The sequence below is a fragment of the Corvus cornix genome, chromosome 4, assembly GCF_000738735.6.
Source record: "Corvus cornix cornix isolate S_Up_H32 chromosome 4, ASM73873v5, whole genome shotgun sequence".
In the NCBI taxonomy this organism is placed as follows: domain Eukaryota; kingdom Metazoa; phylum Chordata; class Aves; order Passeriformes; family Corvidae; genus Corvus; species Corvus cornix.
Window position 1 is genome coordinate 40,971,806 of NC_046334.1, and position 26,958 is coordinate 40,998,763.

Sequence of the window (26,958 nt, forward strand, 5' to 3'; positions counted from 1 at the left end):
GCCAAGAGTGTAAAGTGTTGCTATTGACACCCTACAGGTTTTGCATAAAATCAGAACATTGCTCTTTGTTGTAATACAGAAACTTGGCTTTGGCCTGAATTTGGCTGCATGTATTAACTGTTGTTTTTCTCCCTTTTTTTTTTTTTTTGGTTGCCATTGAACATATTGTTCCAGTCATGTCTCCGTAGTATATCTGGTCTAATTAATATTTAACTTTTTTTAAACTCATGTTTTTACAGGATAATTAAAAACTTCTCAAATAAAAAATATACTAATTTTTAAAAATCATTATACAGAGGATGAGTAATCTGTATAAATCTGGTTTTAAACAGTAGCATGAAAAGAAAAATTGTGTAAACCTTGCAAGAGATTTTTCCTCTCAGAATCCTGTTGGTATCTAGGGAATATTTTGTTTTCTGAGTAAAAATAATAATCTTTAACTGTTCTACAATTTCTGTGTTTTGTGATTTGTCACTCTAGCACAGCTGTAAGTTTACCAGCCCTGTATAAAACAGTATTTCTTTAAAGTTTTATTTTGGACAACTGTCCTCTCCTGTGCCAAAGAGAGCATTTTTTTTTCACAGTAATATAATATACAATCTTTCAAGACTCTCCTAAAAGCTTTACTGCTCTTTGGGTCATGCACTGGTGTGCAGAGAGGGAGGATTAGGAAGGGTACATGTAACTAAAAACACTCACTGAGAATGCTAAAACAAATGTGTGCTTTACCATATATAGAAACAAAACCCTTTGTGAACTCATTGTGTAGATAACATTTTTTATGCAGCATATGCTGTAGAAGCAAAAGATTTTAGTTGATGGCACTGACCATAAACTGAAGACTTCCATTTTACTTCAAAACTTCATGCACTTAGACAAAAAGAATTAATCTGCTTGTGGAGATTTCTTGTTAACAGTTTCAAAAGAAGCTATCTGAATAGCTTGCTTGGATGACAGGAGGAAAAAAGAGAAACAGAAATGGGTAAATCTGCAGAGTACAGTTACCTTCTGAGATAAAATTTGCTGGACACATGTCAGCAAACACGTTTTATTTCCCACCATTTTATTTATAAATGTGTGAATCCACTGGGGAAATAATGGTCCTGTCCTTGTTAAAAAGACCCCTAAAATGGAGTTTAAATCAAGTGCATGTCTTTTACAAGAAAATCAGATCTATACTCAGCTGCACAGTTATTCTCTTTGATGGTTTATAGAAATTTGAACCAGAAGTCTTGATCAAACAGCTCTGAGCTTCCAAACGTCTGAAATCAGGTCCAATTTCTGAGACTGCATAAGCAGTCAGTAATTTAATTTCTGCTAAGAAACCTTTCCCCTGTGAAACTTGCAAGCAATTCTTAAAGCTATGTGTGCTTTAAAAGGCAGTGAGATGCAGTAGGAGCAGATTGGTTGGTACTGAGGACCTGGCATCTACCTTAACACGTTGCAGTCATGGCCTATTCAGCTCTAGTTTGATTCTGTGGATTGAGTTCCTCATTAGTGGTTGGTGTTCATTAGCTGTGCTCCCAGAGAACAACTTCTGGTTCCATTTCATCCTAAGGAAACCACTTTGTGCGCTCTGAAGTTGTGTGATGTGAACCAAAATGCAGTCAGTGAGAACAGTGGGGGAAGTTTACTTTCAATAGCTCACTTCTGATCTGAAAAAAAGTGCTAGTCTAATTTTTTAGGTGATGAAATGTAGTTGAAAAAATGGAGGAAGCTATTTAGTTGATGGAAGCAACACAGTTTCTTTTAACTACTTTGGAGTACTTTTTTAGATTTTAGATTGTTGGCAAAACTGCATTACTTAAAAGGGCAAAAGCATTTCTCTTAGAAGAATTGATTTAAAAGTACCGTATAAATTAATCTATGTATTTTCAGAAGCATTTCTTGGCTTCCTCATTTGGAGTATTGCAGTTTCATACAAGTTTTTAACATCTCCCAGAACAGCCCTGCTGTTTATGCATCAGTAGCATAGCTGGGGAACACTTTTCACACTTGTTGCTTAACATCTGAAGAGCTGAGATGAAAAGCATGTGAGGTCACACTTCCTACATTTTTCTCCATCTAAAATAAATTCCATGCCTGCCTTTGGCTTGTAATATGTGTAAGAGTCTAGACACAGCTGAGAGGCATAGTAGCATTAAGCTACTATCATGATTGAATAGCTACACTGTTCTGAAGAAGATAAAGTGGGTAGATCTTTAGCTGGACACCTTGTGTGTCAGGAACCAATGACACCCTACTGAGATACAGAATTCAACCTTGAGCATGCAATAGAGAGAATTGGTGTATCTTCCTCTCGCATTTAAAACTATATTCAGTTCTCCCAGACTGAAGTGGCTGTGGGATGAGATTTCCTATTTGTCTCCTCTATCAGGGTCAGGGATTTCAGTATCTGCATTAACTGAAAGTTGTGGTTTCCTTGGTGTTATATTGTTGCACAGGTTTTCATGTAGGTCAGTAATTGCAAATACATAGGCTTACCTTCTAATTCTATCAAAGCCACATCTAACTTCAAACCTCCCAAAACAGCACTACACGATGATGCAATACCACTGAGCTTACCCCAAGGTTTTAGCATCAGGTCCTGTTCTATGACTTCCTTGCAACCTAGCAGTTCTTGTATCTGCATTTCCAAGAGTTCCCCACATTTATAATTGGTATGTTTGGTGTGTTAAAGAGAGCAGTTTTGAGTCTTTAGTTTTGAAAGCACATGATCTTGTTCTGTTTTAGAAAGCCCTGGATGTGTACTCAAATGCCTAATATAAAAATTGTCTTTCCTTCTTGCCAGGGATTTGATCAATCGGAAGCATACTGCTCTGTCAGTTATTGTCAAGTCACTTGACACTCACACTTTCTCATTTTCCATACCAGATGAAAAGAAACACAGAATATTTATCATATGTAATCGATTTATTTTTACCTTTGGTTACTCCACAAAGACATGAACAGTAAACACACATTTTAAAAGACCAATGACATTTTAAGCTTGTAAAAATAATCATTATGTGCACTCTTATTTTCAAAAGGATTTTCAGATTTATGGGCTTTATCAATGGAAAAATATTAATACTACACATATTCTCCATGATACCTGAGGAGCAGAATTATGTTTTTGTGCCCAAAAATAACTTAAGAACTAACCTTGAAAAGGGTGCAACACTTTTTTTATCCCTGCTTTTGATGTAGAAAAGTAAGTAATAAATGTAGTGACACATGCATTTTTAAAACTTCTGAATTCTGAAATAATACTTTAAGACATTTTGAAAAGTCTTTGAATATGTGGACATTGTATTTCAGTCTTTGGGACTCATGAATTTTTAAAATATTTAAAGTACGTATAACTTCTTTTGATTCCATATTCTACTTGCATTATAGGCTTCTTACATTATAGAATGGGAAAAGTATATAAGATTGTTTGTCACTGGGTTATTTTTTTGCTAGTCTTTTGGACTTGATTTAAATTTTGTTGATTTTTCTACTTTAAAGTGAGTTCAAAATACCCCAATAAAGAAATTATGACTTGTTTTGATATTTTCTAAAAATGCTAAGTTTAGTTTGCCCTTTGGGTGTGTTTATGTAGCTAGCACCTACCAGAATGCAATGTAGTCTTTGACAAGTTTCAGAAATTGATTACAAACCTGTATTCTTTCAGCTTTTTGGTTTTTTATTCTTTAGGACTTCACCAGCTTTTTTTTTTTTTTTTTTTATAAAAGACCTTGCCTTTGCATATTTTAATTCAAGTTTATTTTTAAAATTGTCCAAGCTTTAATTTACGAGCAATGAAGGTATCATGATTATATTTCCCCATTGTTTCTATTATGGAAATTGAAAGATGGAGATACAAAAATCCAGTATACTTTTCTGCAGAAAGGTTTTAAAATTTGCTTTCATTCTCAATTCACAATGAATTCCTATTAGACTGTGAGGTTCTTTTTTATAAAAAACCAATTTATGTGTGTGCATGCCTCAGAATAATTTCCTGCAAAGTGATAAGGAAGTTGATATCATTGCAAAATCATTAAGACAACATAGAACTTTTGCTTTGCTTCATACTAACCAGTCTTTATTATGCTTTGCTTCATACTAACCAGTCTTTATTATACTAACCATTTTATTGTGTGGCTTGACATTTATTCTTTATCACAGTTGCTGTGTCAGAAAATTAAGGCAATATAACCCCAAATTCAGAGTAAAGTAAGCAAAACATGTTTGGGGTGTACATTAACGCTAGTTGAATAATAGCAGACATGAACAACTGCTTGTTTGGTACTATCTGTGTAAAATAGCTGCTTTTCTAACGATCCGTCAAGTTTCTCATTTGTAGCGGCCCAGCCTGTAAGACTTTGATGGTGTTGATATTTGCACAAATACTTAATTTATGGTAAAAATTATGTCTAGATTACAGCACTTCTGTATAAGCTGTAGCATTCAAGTAATACCTCAGCTGTCTCATTTTTGTATTCCAGGAGATCTGGTTTAGTTTATACTTCCTTGAGTTATATTGACAGTTTCAAAAACAATATTTTAGCAGAATTTTGCTGGTATAATATGCTATTGCTGGCTAATAAGGACTTCTGCCTCTCTCAGAATCCCACAGGGAAAGGTTTAAAAGCTGCTACTTTGGATTTAGGCAGAAGTCCTGACACTTGTACTGCAGTTCTAAGCTGGTAAAGGCTTTTTGTGTGCATGCATATATTTGTGTGTTAAGCTAAGACTAGCATTTTGGGTAAACCGTAACTGTTTCGTATCCCTCTGGTGGCTTCATGCGGGCGCGTGCGTGCGCTTCACAGTACAGTTGGCCCTCCACAAAGAAGTAGCCTTTTTGTTTCAGGTTGAGATCGCAGTCAGAGCACACAAAGCACTCTGGATGCCGGTATTTATCACGTGCCTTCACCACTGTCCCTCTAAATGGAAACAATGAGAAGAAAAAACCCCAGTTAATTCATATGAATTTAAAATGAGAAGAGAAACTGCAGCAACCTGGTCTAGTAGAAGGCCCCATGGCAGGGAGGTTGGAACTAGATGATCTTTAATGTCCCTTCCAACTCAAACCATTCTATGATTCTATGATACAAAGTATGTTCTAGGTATTTGCTTTAAGTCTTTACAGCTGTTCATCTTGTGGTTTTAGAAACTACTATATAATTTAATGTTGGATGCTGAGTTTGAATAGGTGACATAAAATGCTGTAGTTGATCACATAGTTCACGAGCATTGGAAAATCAAGAGTTTGAAGAAACATGTTAGTTTGGTTACAAGACAGAAAGTACAGTCTGACCTATCAAGAGGGTGACAAAATGAGTTTCAAAGCCACATTGCTTTTTCTTTGTGTTTGTGTTCTCTCAGTTCATCATTATCTGTGTTCTTTGCTGAAGTTAGTGATGTTAGTCAGGTAGAAATCTGATCGTTTTAAAATAGGTCTACAGAGCTTTCTGGATACTCCCACTGGGTTGGGATAAGGATGCTTTGCATTAACAAGAAGTTTTTGAGAATTCACAGCCTGACACAGCATAGCACAGACAACAGCTGGTTTCATTACATATGTGTTAATGGTTGACTTGCAAAAGGTCCTGAGAAATCTCAGTTAAAACCTCGATAGTACGCTGTCAAAACTAAAATAATCTGTATTGAAATTGTTGAAGGTACAGGTTATAATTTGACATTTAGAACAATATATTTTTATATCTCTGTTCTCTAGAAGCATTATGGGAACGCACTTCTGTAGTTTGCAGTGGTGTTTGAGGATGAGGTGTGCTTGAGCTGGGGATTTCTAAAACTAAAAAGAAACAACTTACAGAATCCCACTCCCACATTTGTCACACAGTGGCACTTTCTGGGCACCAGGCATGGCACTAGGCATTTTTGTTACAGGTGCTTTCACACTTCTTGTTCCCACAGGGCGCCCATCTGAGAAACAAAACAATCCTGTTATGTATGGGCTAATATAAAAGCATCTGATGCAATTAAGTACTTTTCTACACTTTTCTGTACTTTCTGTGATGTACATACACTTCTGGATGTATTTACAGGCTTTCACTTATATGAACAAACAATGCAGTCTCACTAGAAAAGTTTAGTAGGCCAGATTCCACCTCTTTGGAATCAGGAGAAATATTGTGTAGCTGTAGCCAAAAAGCAAGTACAAAAAAGATTGTATATGCAGTGCTCTCTGCCTCATGGACATCACCAAGTTCTCTGATGGTAGGTCTTGGATGTAGCAGAGAGGGAGGAGGATTGGGCTTTAACACAGAAACATAACATAATCAAGACCTATTGTTAGAAAGCTTCTCATTTATATAACTAACTGTACAACAAATTGGAAAGATTAGTAACATGATATGAATACAAAATAATAGCAGAATGCTAAGCAAAATGCTAAGAAAGTGCTAAGTAAAATCCCACAATGATATATATGTAGACAATTAGAAGTGTTTATTCCTTCTCTAGTAAATATTGACTTCTCTAGTAAATATTGACATATAAACATTAAAATTTAAAATATTTACCTTTTAGTTAAATTTAGTTGTATTTTACTCTTATGCTTACTGTAAATATGACAAACTTGCAGCTTTTAATAATTTTATTTTCAAAACTTCTTTATTTGAAGGAAATATGACTTCCCTCATCAGTTTTTATTTAGAATGAAGAGGGAATAGGTTTTAAGGGGATTTCAGGAGTTGGTCTAAATTCCTCTTTTCCTCAATGTGGAAGAGAGCATTTTCTTTCTTGGTGTCATGAGTATAAGCAGCTTGTCCCAAAAATTCTCTCAGATAAAACTTTTTGTCGTTCAGTTAAAGCCAACTTTGTATATTAAAGATCTTAAAATCTGAGAAGAGATTCTGGAAAATGTTATCAGCACCTGCATTGTATTCACAGAGGAGGCTGCTGACAGTACAAGAAAGGAGGGGAAATGGCAGGAGACTGGTGTGGTAGCTATAAGGTCCAGAATAATTTGGGCTTTCAAAAATTCTTGTATCTCTAATCTCTCGTGTTTTCTTCTCAGATTCCCCCCTCCCACAAACATTTTTAAATGATTTGAACAGGTAGAATATGTTGTTTTTAACCACCTTCCTCGGAGACTAAATTCTGGAGCACCTTAAAGGAGCCAGATTGGCGCGGCTGACTGGGCTCCTCCTGGTTGGTGTGCAGCATCCTGTACACGTCAGACTGAGGCACTGAGCTGGGAGATGGGTCACTGTATTAAAGGGAGGAAGAGCAGATAAAACAGTTTATCAAACATAACTTTAAAGCAACAGTTCTACCAGGCATAGAGTATGATTCAGGAAACAAACATAAAGACAATGTGCCTACAATTACTGAAAAACTCTTTCTTCCAGGTAGCATTGCTTTATATAGCCTCCTTTGGATCTAAAAAGTGCTGAAAAACATTAAATCAGTGCCATTGTTACAAAAATAAATCTAGAAACTCATTAATGTATTTCCATAATTACTGTTTTGGCCCTACTGGCATTTGAGAGTATGTCCTTTAATCTCAAAGTAGTTTCATTCCGTAATCATGTGCTGTATTACCAGGTGCTCTTTGCTATGGTATCCAGAAGTTCCCTTTTTGTAGCAGCTGCCCTCAAGAATGTTGTTAAAATCACAGCTCATGCCTTTACTATGTAAAGGTAGGTCAACCAAAACCTAACCAGTCAAATCTTTTGGGAGAATATGATTTCTAAATCAGCTTGATCGCTAGGTAATAAAGTGATTATTTGGCTAAGATAATTGTTATTTATTTAACTTATGCAGATGACAAAAAGGAATGGAATAAGTATTGCATAATAGGAAACATTGCAAGGTGAATGCTGACAAACAGAAGTTCTCTTTCTTAATTTAATAAAATTGTGACTTGGCTTTCTTTTCCAAAGACAATTTTATGCTAAAAATATAAAGTAACTTATTGTCCAAACAGCAGTTGAAGGCTGACTCTCAAATGACCTGTGAGACAAAGACTTTAATGAGAATATTTCATGGCATTTTAAACTGTGCTGAATATTTTGAATTTTTCATGATAAATGACATCCTAAATAGTCAAGAGGAAGAGTAGAGGACTACATGCACTGACAGGAATTAGACTGAATATCTGGCATCTGTAAATTTCAAACATCTACTAGGGATAATTAGAAACATCCAAATTTACTTTGATGAAGTCTGTTATCTTACAGCTGCACGCACAAATGTTCAGTTTAAATTTCCTGTTGCAACTGGCTATTGTCCACAATGAATTAGACTGGGTTTTCCTTTAAGTGGTTCAGTTTTTTTCCCAGCATAGCATCCAAACTGCCTAATGGCCCAGTAAGAGCAGCAGCAGTTGGACAGTGACCCCTGTTGCTTATGTGAATTTTTTGATCTTCATCAATCAGTAGATTTCTTTGAGCCACCTTTAAGCTGGTGAAAAAACTCAGTTTCTTGTCTTGTCAGAAGCTTTTAATAAATAGGAGTAGCTTAGTTTTTACAATTCTTGGCAATATTTAATTAAACCCCTGAATTCTCTCCTCTTCACTAAAATATTTCTAAATATAAAACAAGTGATAATGCAATTACATACAGAAGGCAATAAACCCAGCACTAATGTGTCATCTTACATTTCTTCATGCATACACAGTGAAAACGATCCCACAGCAAGAGACATTTCAAACCTGCGTAGAGAGTAGGTTCTCAAATTGGTGATGTCACAGGCAGTGTGAAATCTGATTGCTTTGGGCTTAATCCAGTAGTTCACAATAATGAACCAGCAGATTTTTCTTTTATTGTTCTAGAATTGTTCTGGTTGAGCATAAATATTCAAGCACTAGAGTAACTTCACTCTGCAAAGACTTCATGAACTACAGTTTTCTTTTCATCAAATAGGATGAACCTAAATACTTTTATATAAATATGGTTTTTTTGGTTAGTAGCAGCCAAGGTGCTGAAGAAGGCTCATTGGTGCCAGTGATTATTGCTTATTTAAAATATTAGTAATCAGCTTTAGTTTATACCATACATATTATGAATTATTAACTTAAGTACTGTTTTAAAACAGGAAAATAGGCTACTATTATGCAAAAGTAAAGATAAAGCAGCTTGAATGATGAATTGTCTCCTGAAAATAATGAATAGTGCTTTAAAACTTTTTATTGTATAATCATAATTGTTATCCATATATGTAAGGTTCCTACCTGACTTTTAGTTGTGCAATGGACAAAATTTGTAAGTCAGACATGGATTTGTAGGCCTACAGTAAATTCTGTCTCTTTTTGGATGAGAGCTAGTTGTACTGAGTAAGTTGTCTAGAATGGGAGTTAAGTATCTAGAACACTATAACCATCTATAAAATTTCTTAATCTTCCTGACCTGAATTTCAACAGTGGAAATAAATTTTATTTATTATTATTTTATTAGTTATTAATAAGAGGGAATTATTAAATCATTATTAGATAAATAATTATTATAGTAATAAACAGTTTTGAATTTTGGAAGGAATCAGAATCTTGATTTAGAGTGGTCAGTCAGGTAATAGTCCAGGTAGTATTATAATTTTTTATTTTTTAGCTGCAATTCTAAGATTATTACCTATTAAATACTTATTTTTATCTTCTGGAGGGCTCCTTTAATACTTTGAGTTAAAACCCAGAAATTGCTAGTATTTTAGTAAAAATATTGAATGGTTTTAAATTACTTAGTTTCTCTCGAACCCTTTCCCCCTTTTTCGTAGAAAATTAAAGCTCATGATTTTTGACGTATTTTAAATTTGTGTATTCATAAATATTATAGATACTGCTCTAATTACCTTATGACAGGTGTTTCCCCCAGAGCTGTAGAAACTTGGCCTTGCAGTGTTTCCATGATATTGTCATCTGAGTACAACTGCATAGGTGTGTTAAACTGAGCGTGTACAATCTTGACACCGGGAAGCTCCATTTCCAGGGGGACATTAGGGGCCATCTTAGATACTGCCTTCAGCTCGGTGGGGCAGATGGAGCTGACCGTGCTAATTGAAGAGGGGGTACTGCGCCCACTGCCGCAATCCAGCCCCGAAGGAGTGCTGCATCCACTGTGTTAATGGCCAGAGCGCAGGAAAGTGTGCAGTGTGCGTTGGATTATAGAGAACAGAGACAAAAGTACAGCGATATGGTGATGTTAACAGGGCTGAAAAGCATGAATGGAACAGGCTCAAAAAATCAAAAGTACAGAAAGTGGAGAAAAGCAAAAGTATGTGTAGCCACTGAAAATAGATTTCCTGTAAAAAGTATCAAGGCCAGCTGTAAAGCAGTCCTTAAAATTCTGGTATGCATTTTCTTTGAAGACAGTAAAAATTCTTTGATAGATGAAATAATTCAGAATATAACATTATTTTACATTTTTAATGCTAGGTTTTATTGAGGAATAATTAAGCCCCCCTAAAATTCTTTGTTCTAAGTGAGTAATTCTTATCATCTGTAAACAGGGTAGCAGACAAAGTTTATGTGAGTTGTCCATGTCAGAGACAGGATAAACACCTGCAGCACTGGAATCCTAGACACATCATTCCAGTTCTATACCTCACAATCATCTCACTCCCCTGCCAAAAAGCTACTGTGAAGTAGTGTAAAATAATGAATGTGACATTTCCTAGATTTCCTTAAATTCTAGAGTAAGATACTTATTAATCTTTTAAAACTAGTTTAACAATTAAAAAAAACCAACTTGTTGATCATTGCAAAGAAGAAAAGTTACTAAAACATCCAGGATTACTTTTGCTTTTCTAAATTACAGTGTTTCCAGTAGAATGTAAAGTGGTCCTTCACAAATACAATGGGTACATATTCAGATAATTAATTTTACTGCTTCTGAAGTAGACTTTACATATTATTTATATACAAAAAATAACATGTAAACTTTTAAAAAATATTAGTGTTGCTTGACGTTACTTAAGTGAAGTTACCATACACCAATTCAACATATCTGGAAAAAGATTAGCAAAAGAATGTGAACATTAGACCTGAAGTCTTTTTTGGTATCACTATTTTGAACAATTCAATCATCTCTCTATAGTACTTCAGAGGCTTTCTTTGTTACAGGATATTTCTTTGCTGTTTCTGTGTAACAGCACATAACCAAATCTTTCTACAGACATTGGTTACCATTTATGTGATATTCTGAGCTGTGGGACAATAAATGCTTAATCTCTGTCCTCCAACCTGATATCAGGGTAGTGTTTAGTTCATTCCAAGCTGTGCAAACCTGGGACAATGCTCTGTTTCCCAGTTTGATAGTACAGAACTCTGTCCAGTAGCTACTCTCGGGCGGAGTTGACAACCCAAAATTCTCTCTTAGAGTGGAATTTGTGCAGGACCACTTTCTCAAAATTTTAAAGGGAAAGGTATACTTTTTCATCAAAGACATGTCAAACAAAAGCATTCCAGAAATGGTAGGTAAGCCTTAATGCAAATATAGTTGTGCATCATCACAAAGCATGAGACAGCCAAAAAATTCACACAGCCAACATACATGTTTGGAGTATTTTCTTTTAGAAGAAACAATACCACCTTTAGATCCTGCAGTAGAATAAGTTTTGTCAGTGCAAACAGTGTTAGTAAATGGAAAGTAGCAGGAAAAGACTAGAAAAAGCACAACTCCTCCTCTCGCTGTGTGAAGCCAAAGTACTATTAAAACAGAATAAATTATAGGTAAATAAATAAAATATATTATATATTAAATGCAATTTCCAGTTAGTTTCACCGGAGTGGAGTCCAAAATTCTGTCCAATGTCCAATCCATAAGCTAAAACCCACAGTCCACAATCATCTTTTAGTCAAAGTCCTATTTACTATCAGCTGTCTGCCTTAAAGGGATATTTAGAGCCAAGGTGGTGGGGATTTTTTTGTCTGTATTTAGCAGTGGATTAAGTCAAACTGATGGAAAAATAGCAGACAAACTGTGACAACCAAGGTTTTGTAGATGTAACACCCTGTGTCAGAGATTCTGCAGTTTTCGAGTGCAGACCTCCCCAGCGCCAGAGCACTGGACACACCTTGCCCAACTGAAGTTCTTAAACTTCCTGCATTGTTGTCAGGGTATTTTTTGCTTCGTCTTGAATGCTGGTAAATGGCCATTTACTTCAACATTTTCATGGTTCCTAGTGGTCCCAAAGCCAGTTTTGGTACAGTATGTAAGTGCTGTCTGCAGTTAGGGGCCAGGGATGTTTTCTAAGGACTGCTTTGTCCTTGAGCAGCTTTTCTCCACTGTGGTGGTGCTCTACATTGATAATTCTTGTTTGCAGGATGAGACCATCTTTTAGAGTTAGGTGACTGACAAATATAAGGCATCTCTGAAAACTGATGATCCATATGAGATTGTCCTTTGTATGATGGAATAATTTATCATCCTGTTTTTCTGCTCTCATTTTTCAGACTTAAATTAGTATAACTAAAATGCAGGCATTTTTGATTTTCAGAATTAAATGTAGAACACTAATGCCACTAGCAAAAACTGCTACTGCTAGAAAGGATAAAGGATCACATCTCAAGATATTTCATCCCTCAGGTCCTTTTGAGCTTCCTGGTGTTTTTAGCCACAGAGTTTACATTGTTTTTATCCCCTCTGTAATAATGAAAACAGTAGTAAGGAATTTCATCACCAGTTAAGACAGAGGATTATTACACTAAAATGAGGATGTAGATATAGAAGAATTTCTGCATTGGAGCTTTACATATCTGTGGCATCAGTTTTCTTATTTTTAGCTCAGCAGTAGGTTGCCCTCCGGAACGAGGTCTGCTGAAATGCAAATTTGAAATCTCTGGATGGCCTAGCTTATAACTCTCTATCTTTAGCTGTCTTTTATTTATATGTAATATATAACATATATGTAATATGCAACAGATATGTAATATGTAGCTATCTTTTGTTTAGCAAGTTAACAAATTACATTGCATTTGGACAGAAGAAGTTCACAGTGCCAAAGGTCTGTAAGTGTGCAGTATCTGGCGCTACGCTGTAAACTGAATCATGGCTACAGTTACTTCAGACTCTCATCAGTGTAACTGAGATGGAATGTAGATCTACTTTCTTTCGGAAATAGAAATTTGAATTTCAAGCTGGAACTCTTAAAGTCAACCATTTAATTCTTTTTGTTTGTTTGCTTTTAATTTCAGCATTAGGCTGTCTAGTACTATAAGTAAATTTCAAATGCATCAGAAATCTTAATTAACATCAATGGTGAGTATCCATCCATTAAAAAAAATAACACCATGCATCAAATCCAGCACAGCACTCAAAGTTTATAACCTGCTTCGGCCTGAGATTATGAAAGGTTTGGGCCGAATATTATGCTTGTGTTCAAAGTAGTTGATATCCTGTAAAGAAAAAAAAGATAAAATAGCTTTCTTTGACCTACGAATGCTCATTTCTAGTTAAAAAGCAGCTAACAAAGTTTACAAATTTTAACCATGAAGTAACCACGTTTAGTTTGTTCATTCCTGGTGCTCAAATTACAATCACTGCAGTGTTCAGAAACATTCAGAGTAAAGTGCAGTTACAGGAGGAAAGGTTGGAGGGTAGGGTTGCAGCCCAATGTAGAGGGCAAACTTTAGCTACCTGCAGCATTGCTGCTAGAAAGCTGAATGGATAGTTCTCGGTCCTGGAAAAAAATGTTTCCTTGATCGCCCTTTTTTTGGATAATGAGTAATCTCATTCTCAGAAAAAACAGCAAGAGCTGGACTTTTAAATTGAAAACAGAACAGATAATGATACACCGCAAATGACCATGTATTATAAGTAAATACTGATACTCACTTTTGCGATGAGTTAGGAATGAGACCCCTCAGTTGTCCATGAAGTGCATCTTGAATATTGCCAGATGAATAGAGCCCAATTGGAGAATTATAGGAGGAGCTCACTACCTGTCTTTTGTCATCAATATTTGCTGCTGCAACAAAAGGCTGGGCCCTTCTGTTGTGAGCCGTACCAATAGGCTTGAATTCCTGTACGTGATAGGCAGACAAAACACACAGAGCTACAATGCACACCAAAGCTAGCAATGAGTAAAACTGACACCACCAGTATTGTTAATCTCTGCATTTTTACTTTTGCAACTGTTATTTTTAACTGGTGCAAGCATATTATATTTTTCCATGAATTTTATATGTATTACTTGAGCCACACACATTATTTTCCTGCCTCCAGGCAAGCAGAAGGCTTAGAAGAAAAGGGAGGGATGAATATTAGAGTGACCTTTCATATTTTTCACTAGATTTGACACTGTTTACATTTTTCTTTTAAAACACTTAATGTATGCTTATCTTAATTGCTTTCCTTTAGTGTTAGTCTCTAGCTTCTGCATTTTCATCACGTACTGATAGAGGGATTTCCAAAAGTGTGATTTTATTGTAAATGTCTTGCCTAGAAAACACATAATTTTAAATGCTTCTTTTAACTGAAATAAAGTCTTGAACATACATCAGATTGAGGATATTCTTCTGAATGTATTTCATCTTTAAAGTATATCTGTGTATCAAAAATTGCACTGCTCTATAATTTAATGTGAAATCATAATAAATAAGTAAAACCCAGAACTGGCTAAATTTGAAATCATTATGCCTATGTGCCTATATTCTGCCATACTTTTTTTTGTCATTGGCCAAGATAATTTCCTTGGTTTGTGGAATTCAAAGGGATAAGGTCTGGAAATAAAATCTCTGATGGCCTTTCAGATAACTTAAAATATCTTTCTGTAGTGGTTGGCCAGGAATGATAAAGACTTCTGACTGCATTCACTTATTTGTATTCTGCGTATTTATTATAGTGTCCTTTGGGGCCCTTCCAGCTCAAGCCCACTCTTAAGCCTCAGAAACTGAGACTTAGAAAAAAATTAATGTCGACATCTGCCGAGGGTTTTTTTCCTTTTACCCTAGTGGGCGAAGAACATTAACTGCTGAAGTCCATTCCCTCGTCCTTATGGCAAGTGGCACTCTTTGGAAACAGTGCTGTGAGAGCATTTGAACTTCCATCTTTATGGAATAAAAAGCTTTTGTTTCTGACAAAGAGGTTTCTACAACCTGAATTGGTCTTTTCTTTAGAGACTCGAACTTTCAATGTTAAGATAGCATAGGTCATTAATACTTCAATTTTCATAGAAATCTTTTCCAGTTCTCCAATTTGGCTTTGTTTTTGAGTATGACTGTTGTACAAGTTTCCAACATATATTTTGGATTAGACTAAAGAAAAGTCATGGATATATAGAATATGCAACCAGAAAATGCAAACAGTAAAAAGCAGTTTTATTAAATGAAAATGTTTAGCAGCATTGCACTTTAAGAGGCTACTGAAAGCAACAATCAGATAAACGAGCACGAAGGTTTTACTTGCAATTCCTTCTTTCTGTCTAATAGAACTAAGTTGCAGTTAACAGAATGTATTAGTAAATGGAAATAATCTAATTGTGTTTAGGATTATGGCTATCATGAAAGATATTAATGTCAGAGTATTTAAAATCGATTCAAATCCATGTATGATACAAAACAAACAAAACCAACTGAGGACATTGTAATTTCATCCCCCTTTTTCATTTCTCATAGAGAAATGAACAGAACAGAAGATGTGGCACCATAGCAGCATGTTTACAATGTAACAGTTACGAAACAAGTATTTGCAGTTAGTTAGACTTAAATTCTGTTTTCTTTATAATTCATCTATTCATACAAAATGTCAGTGACAGAACATACAGCAGCAAAAATAGTCCAGCTCTTGTGTTTATTTGATCTCATTGAATCTGTGAAAAGTCTTTAAGTTCAAAAGCTAAATGAGAACTGGAAGTTGTTGAAATTTCTAATTAGGAATATTTGAGAATTACAGTACTTAATTTATTAATTTTTTTTTCCAACTGATTTTTTTTTGCAGGGCTAGCTACATTTTTGCATTGATACACGCATCAGGAATAGAAATAATGTAGCCCCAAAAGCCTGTAGAAATGCATCCATCACAGCCCATATGATGGCATTCCTTGGGTTAATTGCTGTGACAGAACACAAGTGTGTACATTTTGGAGGTGTCATGTGACTAAGATCTTTATCTTTGAATGCTGTTATAAGGAGAGGTAGGTCCTCAAAACTAGCCCAGCACAATTATAGTGTTTCAAAAGTTGATTGTAAATGGTAATAGACTATAAACTTATTTCTTAGAACAACGTATTGTGTTTTTCTTAGATTTTTATACTTATCTATGTGCATAATATATCTCCCAGGAATGTATAATCTCCTTCATGGCCAAAAGTCTAGTCTCACTGAATGAAATGCTCAAAGGCAAAGGTAGAAGTGAAAAAGAAAAGTTCAAATAAAAACAATTCAAGAAACTGTGGTAATGAATACAAAATTATTTTCAATGAGGTTAAACGGATTGTAACAGAAAACATTTACAAGTCGTATTCTTTTACTTTGACAATATAGCGGAAAGCATTTAAAAAATAATTTTATGATACAATTTGCCATTTTGATGGTTTTGTTTTCTAATTATATTAATTGAGAACCTTATGTTCTAAATTACTTTTATTCAGAATACAATGGGATTGTATTAGTGATTCTTCAAGTGGTCTGTTATTTCCTATTATTTATCCATAACACTCTAGGTTCCTCCAGACTAACAAAATCAGGGTGGCTGTTTTTTACGTGTGTAGCTTTCAAGAGTGACTCTCAGTCAGCTGCTTATTGCTGTAAGTTAGAATTGTTGCCTCAGTTTCCTCTTCTCAGATTTAGAAATAGTGAGAGCTTTCATTGTGCTCTGACAATTGCCTGTATGAGTCTCCAAACGGCTCTTGGGAGATCTCAGGCTGATACAGAAGTTTGCTACAGTGTGAAGGTTCCTTGTTCCATAGCTGTAAGTAGGCACAGTATTTAATTGTTTCACAGGTTTCACATAGCCATCTCTAAGTATCTGTAGAATGATTTTCATTCATTGAAGCTGAAGTAAGCATTCTTTGGCCAAATATTTGGCCACATTGCTGAACAATTTAAAATAGGGTTTACATTCATTTGTAGCTTTCTTTTATTAGCTTACAAACTTAAATTACATACTTATTAAGAAGATTGTGTAAGTTGTCTCTTGTTATTATTACTTAGTTGGCTTATAATGTATTTTAAATAACTGATTTCTCTTAACTTCCTTAGTGAATTTTGAAATGTCTATTTGACAAGAGTGAAAAAAGTCTTATACATTTTTAAGATCTATGATCTTTTGAGTAATTTTGGTTATTATACAAATAGAAGAAATAGAACTCAGTGGTTTTCCATTTCTGCACACCAGTAAATGCATGCAATACTTCTCGGTAAAAGAGTTTTACATTTGAAGTAACAAATTACTGCTTTTGGATTTTTCTCTATTCATCTGGGTTTCAGTGCCTGTATTTATTGTTAGAATTCAGCAAACTCTTATAAGACTTGGACAGCACAGGTTGTAGTTGTGCAAAAATTTGTCATCTGAGATTCAAGAAACTTTTTATTGTTTTCTCTACTGGTATACATGCTGCTGGGTCTCATGCTGTGACTAAATATGCTGTAAAATTTAAATTACAGCAATTGTAGAAAAATGGGCTATGTGTATTTCCTTTTCCACAGGGAGTGATGGATGCTTGGATGGAAGAATTTAATCTAAAATGTAAAACGTTCCAGGAATAGTTTAGCATATTTGTTTGCAAGCATTGCTACTTTTCTGGTGCCTACTATCTATTAAATATACTCAGTACTGCTGAATTTCCTAGGAATGAAAAAGAGGTATACTGAATGAAAAGGCTGGCTGTTTAATCTACGAGAAATCAGTTTTCTGATTGCCCAGTGGAGGCTGCTTTTCAATAGTCTGCCAAATAGCACTTAGTGAAATCTTGTGATCTATTTTTAAGGAACTGTCCTTTTTAGGAATGCAGCTTTCATGCAGAGGGATTACTCCTGTGTCATGTGTGCCTGCATGGTTTTCTCTGTAGCTTTTTTAGTGAATTTGTTTCACTGCTAGTCATTTAATGTGTGTCCTAGCTCTTCCACAAGAATATGCATTTAAAATAGTTTTGTTTCTTCTCTATAGTATTCCCACTGCTGAAGAGGCTATATTATTTCTGATGGAGTTTGCTGTATGACTTAATGCAAGTTTTAGATCAGAAAGAAGATAGAGAAATGCAACACTGAAATGCTGTATTCATGTTTGGGAGTGTCTCCATGAAAACAGAATTGGTGGAAGTATTTATTGCACGGGAGTTATTGAAGTGGAATCTGCACTTATATAGTTTTTTTCTAGGGGATGACAGAATAAATACTTTGACATATTTGCTTTGCTTTTTTTTTTTATATCTCCTGGCCTTCCAGGATCAGGAGAATATTCTTCCCTCCCTGCTCTTGAGATAACAGCAAATGTTCATGTAGGTTAAGGAGGAATGACAAAGAAATAAAGGACTAGTTGTAAGAAGTAGCTAGCTAATTAACTGTTGGCAATATGAAGACTTTGACTCACAGTACCTTTTTTTTTTTTGAGTTTGAGTTTGAAAAGAGAGATGGCTGTTGATGGATTGGATTTGCTTTGGTCATATACAATGATCAAGACTTTCCTAGTCAGAAGTGGTACGTGATTTGCTTATTGACCAGTATATGGGTCCTGTGTAAATTTGTAAATTTCAGTTCTGTGGTATAAAAATGTATGGAGGTGAAGAGATCCAGCATTTATGGACCTCTGTGTTTAACTGACTGTTACATCAAAATGAATTTTGTGATCTGATGAGTTCATCACTTAGGTACTTTATTCCTGATTGAAGAATTTCCTCATATGATGAAGAATCTCTAAAAGAGTTAAAGCAACTTAAACTTTATCAGAATAAAATAACATATTTTACTTCCATAATAAAACTATGGCAATATGGAGACTCTTAAAGAAAAATGAGAATGTGTTGTAGCTTCTTAATGTTTTGTTTTGGTTATAGCTGAAAAATCAAAAACATTGAGTCAGATAAAATGGTGTTCCTATATGGCATAATCATGGTGGTTCCTATTAGCTTAAACTGGCGAATTATGGATGAAGCTCTAGTTAAAGAATTTTAATGACCACAAGGGAGATTATTTGGAGTGTAAAAAAGCAAATGGAAATGGTTAGGTACTTTTTACAGTTCATACCTGAGGTTCAGCTTCCAAATTTATCTTGAAGGGATGTGCTCTGCCATCTTCTGAAACTTGTGGGGACCATAATTTAGTTCCTGCCCTAGAAGGAAAGAAGGAAAGGCAGAATTGAAATAATTTGAATTCCTATAGAGTTGTGTATGTCCCCATAACATATAATGCAGCTTGGAAATCTGCAAGTTTTTTCTACGCTTTTTTAGTGTTTTGACATAAAAATACTTCAGTGATATGTAAATAATAAATGTAAAATGTACCTACTTAAAAAAAAATTATGTATGCTATTAACAATGGGAAATAGGTTGTTAATAGTTACTGAACTCAAATGGAAAGGGAAATTAGTGCCTTTCTGACCTGAGCTGACCAAACTTTTTTTTTTTTTTTTTAATGGTTCATAGAATGAATGTTGGGTCCCCAGAATATTTTGTATGAATAATTGAATATATTAGCAATAATCGTAAACATCAACTTCTTTTCCTTTAAAGACCATAATTTCCACTTAAAGCCTGCTTTTCAAAGTAGAAGTGCAATCTAGGTATGCAAAGTATGTGCAAGGGGAAATTGAAGTTGTATAGATGATTCTTTCGGTCCTGTAGGCAGAAGTAAACATGAAAATATCAGTTACAGTTCTGTTTTCATTGACAAAGTGAAATGTGGCAGCTAATTTTAAAGTAGCATAATAGTAATGAACCTTGAATTAACGGAAGGAATTTTTCACCATGACGTGTTGTCTAGTAATTCAACAACACTCGTTAAAAAAAAAAAAGAAACACTTTGTGTATTTCCAGAGAAATATCATGGTCAACTACAATAAAGAGCTGTACCTCCTTGAGAGCCTCAGGTCAGTTAGGCCTGTCAATTTTGGAGACAGCTGAAAGAGTGTGCTAAGTGATTCTGATTACAGGCTGAGCAAACTCAGCTGAAGATGTGAAGCTGCAGGTTGTTTCTCTTCCTGGCTCTAGCTGAGAGAAGTGAATACAAAAGTTTCTGGATTACTGCAGTTTGGGTAAGACAGAGTTTCTCAGTTTTGTTTTGAACATTGCTTTGAGAATCCTGTATTAGGCTTAATATGTTGTGACCAAAGAGATTGATTGGCTTTAAACTCACTCCTTTGTCATCCCCCCCATCAAAGTCTGACACGATGTTGTTTTCCCTGGGTGGGATGATACAGCAGCAGCTTTATGTGTGGCTGGGAGAAGGAGGTAATGATAAGCACCTGTGGCTGACGGAGTGTTAGAGCATAGAGGTCACTGAACAACTGACATTAAATGCGGATTTTATTATTTCCCGACAACATAAAGGACTGCTTGCTTACTGACAGTAAACAGAGGACTTGTGCAGTCAGCAGAATTACCTTGTGAGTAACCTGAGGGAAGCTGGTTTTTTGTGCCTACAGAGAGTTCTGGGGAGTCTTGCTTGATCCGGAGTTTAAGAGGTAGGTCTGGTTGCTTATAATTTTAAGAATCTTGTGAACTTCTTCAAAATATTCTAAATAGTTACACTATATAATAACTGTACTGTTGATTGAGTAGTATCTTCTTTCAGAAATAGGCAGACATGTACACGTACCTCTCTATTTTCAAACAAAGCTGATGTGTAGCTGCTTTAATTCTCTCCTGGGCATCATTATGTGTCATGTTCTCTGTGCCTAGACCATCAATAGCTACAATAACATCACCAGGGCACAGGTTGGCAGCTGAAGCCTTGCTTCCAGGTGTAATCTGAAAAGATCAAAATGTAACTGCTTAATCACCATACATGCCTGAAAATTGATAGAGAAAATAACCTTCACCACGCTTCCCTATTTCCTGTTGGAGGGGGGAGGTACTTTGCCAGAGGCTCTGTAGTTCTATTGTGAGGTAACCACATAAATGTTTTATTCATCATAACTCCAAATTAGATAGAAATTATCTTCACACTTCTGCATTAGTTTCCACTCTGATTTCTGTAATTACTGTAACTTTTCTTTAAATCTTCTTCCTCAACTGCCATTATATAATTTGCTTGAAAAAGAGTTGTATTTTCCCTTTAACAACACCAGCTGAAGAAAAGAACTGTTAAATTGTGTTGCTGAGCTCCTTAAAGTGCTTAGCTTTAAGTCCCATGGCATTTAAGTGATAGTGGCCCTGATCCTTCATGGTGGTCTGTGGTGCAATTTATACCTTATGTAAACGTACCACCATCTGCGACATTCATAGAAATAGCCCTAAGCTTATCTTCCTATGCTTGCTTTTTCTTTTTTTTTTTGTCTAGTTGAAAAACTTCTGTATGGATGTTAAAATAATTGATATGCAACATAATTTTGCTTTAAAATAACTATTGTAGAGAGGCCATGACCTCAGATGCTACTGAAGCTTGTTCTAGAATTGCAGGCCTCTGTTTGCAAAAGGTGACTTCTCCTGCCACTGCACTTACACATACCACATGCACAACAGGTCTTAGGTCACTGAGTGGGATTTCGGTCCCTTATGTGTGTATTGCCATTTTAGGCAACTCTTGATTACCTAGACAGCAACATGAAATTGATGCATGTAGCACATAAGCTTCTGAAATTCAGCTCTCAAACAGCAGAAGGGACAAGTTGAGTGATGCAAAGTAACATTAGCTGCTTATTTGTAGGTAAATGAATCCCAGTGTGAAGGAGAAAAATGTCAATATAGTCTTGCTTCCAAAAGCAGTTCTTTTGTCTGTGGCATGTCTTAAATGAAAAAACTATTGGAGAGAATTTTTCTCACTATGGGCTCTGCTACAGCGAAAGCACATGTTATCTCAACTGGAAAACATGCTATGGAGACATTCTTCAGCTGTGGTGTTTCACAGTTTTCCAGGAAAGGAAGAGAGTAAGCTGCCCAGTACTTCCAGCATGTTCTGAACCCCAACTTTGGTGAAGCTGGCAGACTTGTCTCTGAAGGGGACGCTACTGTCAACATAAAAGCCAAATAGAAATTCTTTATGATATGAGTTGCACTGTATTAGTAGTGAAATAATGGCAAAAATCAGTGAAAGGGAGTAGTTCTCTCCTCTTTCCATCTCCATTAGGTAGGTCTGAATGATCAAAGAGATTGTCACAGTGACATAAAAAATAAGTTTACATGCTGGAATGAAGAAAAAGATCTCACAAAACAAACTGCAATGCATTTGTTATTATCAAGTCAGGCAAACTTTCCACGTGGGTGCTTGTAGCCAGCTGCAGGCTTTTACAGCCTAACCCTTCAAAAGAATGGTCTAGTGTATTCTGTGCTTAACAAAGTGTTAAGGTGCCTGAATAATCTGTTTGAATATGAATCAAAGAAGTTGTTCAGAAATTCTAAGTCTGAAATCTCAAAAATTGTCTGCTTCTCGACCTTCAACAGCTACAAGTGTAAATGATCAACACTGAGACTGCTTATACCACTATAATAAGACAGGGGTTAGAGGTGCATGATCGTTCTTCTCCCTTCAATGTGGAATTGCTCCTGACTTGGCTTAGCATGTTGTGAATATGTCTGCAGTGACAAACTGCAGCAGAATTCCTTGTGTTTCAATGTGACTGTTGATGCTCTAATACCTAGCTGGGCAAACCCAGCCATTCTTGGTTCCCTCTCAAGAGTAAGTTAGCTTGTACAACCCTTATAGAGGTTACTCTGCAGATTATGTTTTTTACATGTCACAAAAAATCATCTGCTGTACCTGTGACATACTGCAGCAAAGCACTGAGATAATGATCCTGCCTTGTAAAGTAGCATATCTGTCTAGCACAGTACATTCTCCTGCAGCTGTACTGCTAGAAGAACATGCCCTGTTCTGTGCTGCTGCTAAATCCCTTAGGTTTTTTAAGTTGTCAGCAGCTGCTGTGATACCACTTACACTTTTGGATGGGTTTACCATCATTTGGTGGGAGCAAGGATGGAAAGGGAGTCTGTATTTCCTATTCCTTGGCTGAATTGATTATTGCCAAGCTTCTGAGTTGTGTCTCTTGGGCCTTAACACCTTGATTGGGGTGCTGAGCTCTATGTACCCAGGCCTGATAGGGTGCAGAGAAGGCACCTGCCCTGCAGACTAAATTTTATAGAAAGGGACCATGTTGTGCAGTGCAAGATATCATGGGTATGATATTGATATTGTCGGTACCTCAATAATGTAAGTGATACTCTTTCTTAAGGACTTATTAGTGACACATTAAGTGTATATTTTGGACACTTAGAATTGTGTTATGACTGTAGTGTTTGTTGCTTGCTCACTGTGGCTTCATGAGGTGGATTCTACTGTCGCTTTGGGAGAATTTTTGCCTTGCTCTTCAGGCCATATCTGCATGGTGTTCCTGTTACTCATGTATCCTGGATATCCTGGATTTGGATAAATACAAGAATATGTGTTGATCATTCAGATGTTGTTGTGGACTAACTATTTAACTGTGTGAGGGTCAATGTCTCCAATGAAACTTTGAAGAAAACCTCTCTGCATCTGATAATAGACTTGTAAAGCTTATCACGTTACAGCATCATAAATATTTCAGGCTCTGTGTTTTCTGAGGAGAGCTATGAATGTCTACAGAGGGAGTGGCTAAACATAAAATTGAATTAATATGAATACTTGCATTGTGATTGGTAAATGTCTATAAAATTAAATAGAACTTAAATCTAGAGTTAATAATATTTTACCATTCTCTCCAAACTGCACAAGTTTCAATGGTTCCTGTAATCAGCTTCATTAATGCAATTTCTTTGCATCTTTGCAAAGTTCCAAGGATTTCAATGTTTTCAGTATTTATAGTTAATTAGTTTTTTCTGACCCTAATAGAATTTGAATATGTCAATTTTTAGTCCCCTCCTGTTCTTCTCTCCCAGTGATCACGGTCTGTAGTTTTTGCATTTGCTTGAAACAGTCAAAACAACAGAGCAATTTGACCTTTTGAAGTGACATCTGTTCTTTAGACAGGTGGATAATGGTCTCTTACATCGTTTGTCTCTCATGATAAGTCCTGATAAAAGCTGTCTCTTGTTGAACAAGGACATGGCCAGCCAGTCTTAACACCTGTCCAATTATTTTATTCAGAATGTATTTTAAAATAATTTCTATTTATTGTTTAGTTTTTTCTTGTCAGGACAGTTAAGCCTAATGTGAACGGGCTGCTTATGATACCTTTTACAAAAGGAACACCTAGGCCCCAAGAGGCAAGACTTGTGAATCTTATGAAATGTTCTCTATTTTTCAAGGGGTATTTCATGAATCCTTATTGAGGGATTCTTCTGAATGCATGCTGTGGCAACAAAAATACTACTTTTAAACAAATTTACTGTTCATATTCCTAAGCCTGAGCTAAGCAAATGTAACCTTGTTTTCTTCATATATATATATATATATATATATATATATATATATATATATATATATATATATATATATATATATATTTCATTGTACCACTTGAAATGTGACTTTGAATATTTCTGTAACATGCCAGAAACCAATGGCTTATGTCTTGTGATGCATTTGGTAGGTATGAGTCAACTGCAAAGTAATTTATTCTTTAGAAAGTTGTATTTATAGTAACATCCTTTGTTATTGCAGTTTTAAACTTCATTGCACTTAATCTAAACACAAAGAAAATACAAACCAGACACTGCTAAAATATTTTTCATTAGAGATAATGGAAACTATTTTTCTTTTAGAGGCCCATAAAAGGCAATGAAGGCCCCAAAACACCCAGAGATTTTTTTTTAATACAATGTTTTTGTCTCCTGTTTCTCCAAAGGCTTTGCTATAGTCTATGGGTATTTGTTATATAGTTACATTCAGTCAAATAATAATATTTTGATTAACTTCTATTTAAAATACATAAAATGTTTTATGCTTTTATAAATCTGGCATGAATGACTAAGTTACTTTTTACTAGTTAATATGTGAAAAGATCATCCTTAAACTCTCTACTGATTCTTGTTTGGAAGCATATTTAGTGCAAGACATCACTAGTGATATCCATCCTTCAAGGCTTTTGACGTTTACTCAATACCAGGCATAGTGTATATAGTGAGTCACAGTGTAAGGTTTTTTTAAAAAAAAAAAGAAAAAAAAACAAACAAAAAAGCATAGTGATTTGGAGGCTCATGGAACACACATTTGGTGTGTCTAAGGTCCTGCAAAACAGCAGAAATATAAGGAGAATGAATTCTAGCCAGACGTGCATTGAACAAAATTTTCAAAAATAGAAATTAATGAAATATGTATCCTGTCTTTTGAGTAGATCCACATCTGTAGACGCACGGCAGTTGACAGTGTGTTGTATGCTACATTGATTGAATAACTGGTTTCTTAAATTGCAACTAATATCTCAAAATCCATGGAAGAGATTGAAGGCTCAAATTCTTGCCATTTATTGGGGGAGGGGGGTAAGGTAAACTTTCAGTTTCTAAATATGGCAAAACCCAGTAAATAACTCTCTTTCATATGCAGGACAGGATAACTTTCTAATAACTCACTCATTTAACATTCATTAAAGTGAAAAGCACTAGATATGTAAAAACAGGTATTGTTGCCTTTGCTGGCAATAAACAGAACTCGATATAATTAAATAATAGTCAGATTAATCTGCAAAGCACAAACTGCCAGACATTAGGAGCTGCTGCCAAGCAGTCTTCTCCCTCAGTGATTAGAGAGGCTAGTTGTGGAAAGCATAAAAGTGAGGTCTTGCTTTTAGTAGGTTTAAATGCAATTTTGAAAGCCTGGGAAATCATGCCAGAGTTTTTCTGCTGCCAAGGCACTTTAATTTTGAGACATAAGTAGAAGTGCAGTTAGTCTCTTACACCAATCAAGAAACATGTCACACAAAACTAGTAAAAACTCTTAGTATTCAGCTGGCTCTCCTCAGAACTAGCAGCTACCTTTTAATCTGCTCACAGCTTTGTCTGCATCTCTGAACTCCAGAAAAGTAAAGGACAAAAATCTACAGCAACTATTAAATGGAATAAATAGAAAGCAAATGGAAAGAGTACATACCCTGGTTATGATTAAGGGTTGGTTAAAATCTATTCCTCCTGAGAGCCTGAATCCCCAGGGCGACGGTCCTTGGAGAATAACGTTTTGTGGCATTGTGGGCAGATTTTCCTTGGTTACTGTTCTTTTTCCCTTGGGTCTGTTTGAGGAGCTGAGCTGCAGGAGGAGGGGTGCTGTTAGCAGAGCACCTGCCGGACAGGGCAGCCGACCTTTTATACCTCCTAAGAAGTTTTACTCATTCCAAAGCTGTGGGCACTGCACTTTATCCCTACTCTTTGGGTGACGTCAGCCAGTCCCTCGGCTTCTCCACCCACAGAGGGGAGTATCAAACTCGGACAAATAAAGCTTGAATGCTGGAAAGTTTACAACAAATGCATCAACTTTATCTGCTGCTTTAGCGTCCCCCTCAGCCTGATAATCAGTAAGCTTCAGGATGCAGCGTCGTTCTGGTTTAAAGCAACCTTGTTGCTCGCTTGATATCATGCCAATTATGTTGCTGGTGTTTGATTCAGCTATGCAATGCAGTGCTTTGGCTTGGTACATGACTCTGGTTCATGTAAACAGAAATATTAATAAGGGGATTTCCCTCTCAAGGTCTTGTTTCACATCTTGTCTTATTTGTAATATAATAGTTTATTGCATTAAAATGTCCTCCCAGCCCTTCAGCTGCATTTTTTAGATAGTCACTTGAGACCATGGCATGCACCAGTCCTAATGCCTTGAAAAATCTGGACTGATGTCATACATATTTCTCATACTGAGGAAGAGAAATGTGGTATTAGATGATGATGTCTTTTTTCCTTTGTAGAAATCTTAAGTTTTTTAAGGTAGTTGTCCTTTATTTGTGGCTTGCTAGTAGATAGTAGCGTTCATCAGAGTT

At 35.7% G+C, this 26,958-nt stretch overlaps 1 protein-coding gene across 4 annotated transcripts; it reads right to left on the reverse strand.

The window, feature by feature from the left end:
- Window positions 1-2,894: 2,894 nt before the first annotated feature.
- On the reverse strand, window positions 2,895-26,352 carry PDLIM3 (PDZ and LIM domain 3). Of its 4 annotated transcripts, none has more exons than XM_019287384.3 (8): window positions 26,082-26,352; window positions 20,676-20,827; window positions 19,107-19,191; window positions 13,252-13,319; window positions 9,776-10,039; window positions 7,071-7,198; window positions 5,799-5,910; window positions 2,895-4,907 (listed from the first exon to the last, which is right to left on the reverse strand). In XM_019287384.3, the coding sequence occupies exons 1-8, from the start codon at window positions 26,172-26,174 to the stop codon at window positions 4,718-4,720; spliced, it is 1,092 nt and encodes a 363-aa protein (XP_019142929.1). In that variant the 5' UTR covers window positions 26,175-26,352; the 3' UTR covers window positions 2,895-4,717. The 4 variants fall into 4 exon arrangements, with proteins under 4 accessions (XP_019142929.1, XP_010399833.1, XP_019142930.1 ...); XM_010401531.4 differs by lacking the exon at window positions 13,252-13,319 and adding an exon at window positions 13,759-13,946 and having other exon boundaries at window positions 26,082-26,347; XM_019287385.3 differs by lacking the exon at window positions 9,776-10,039 and having other exon boundaries at window positions 26,082-26,343.
- Window positions 26,353-26,958: the final 606 nt, after the last annotated feature.

Bases quoted from the DNA above. Each gene is read 5' to 3' on its own strand.
- PDLIM3 (XM_010401531.4), bottom strand. From the start codon at position 26,174: ATGCCACAAAACGTTATTCTCCAAGGACCGTCGCCCTGGGGATTCAGG. The intron at 7,199-9,775 runs GTAATTAGAGCA...CCTTTAATACAG, and splicing joins GGGGAAACACCTGTCATAAG to TGACCCATCTCCCAGCTCAG. The intron at 5,911-7,070 runs GTGGTTAAAAAC...TTTGTTTCTCAG, and splicing joins GAATTTAGTCTCCGAGGAAG to ATGGGCGCCCTGTGGGAACA.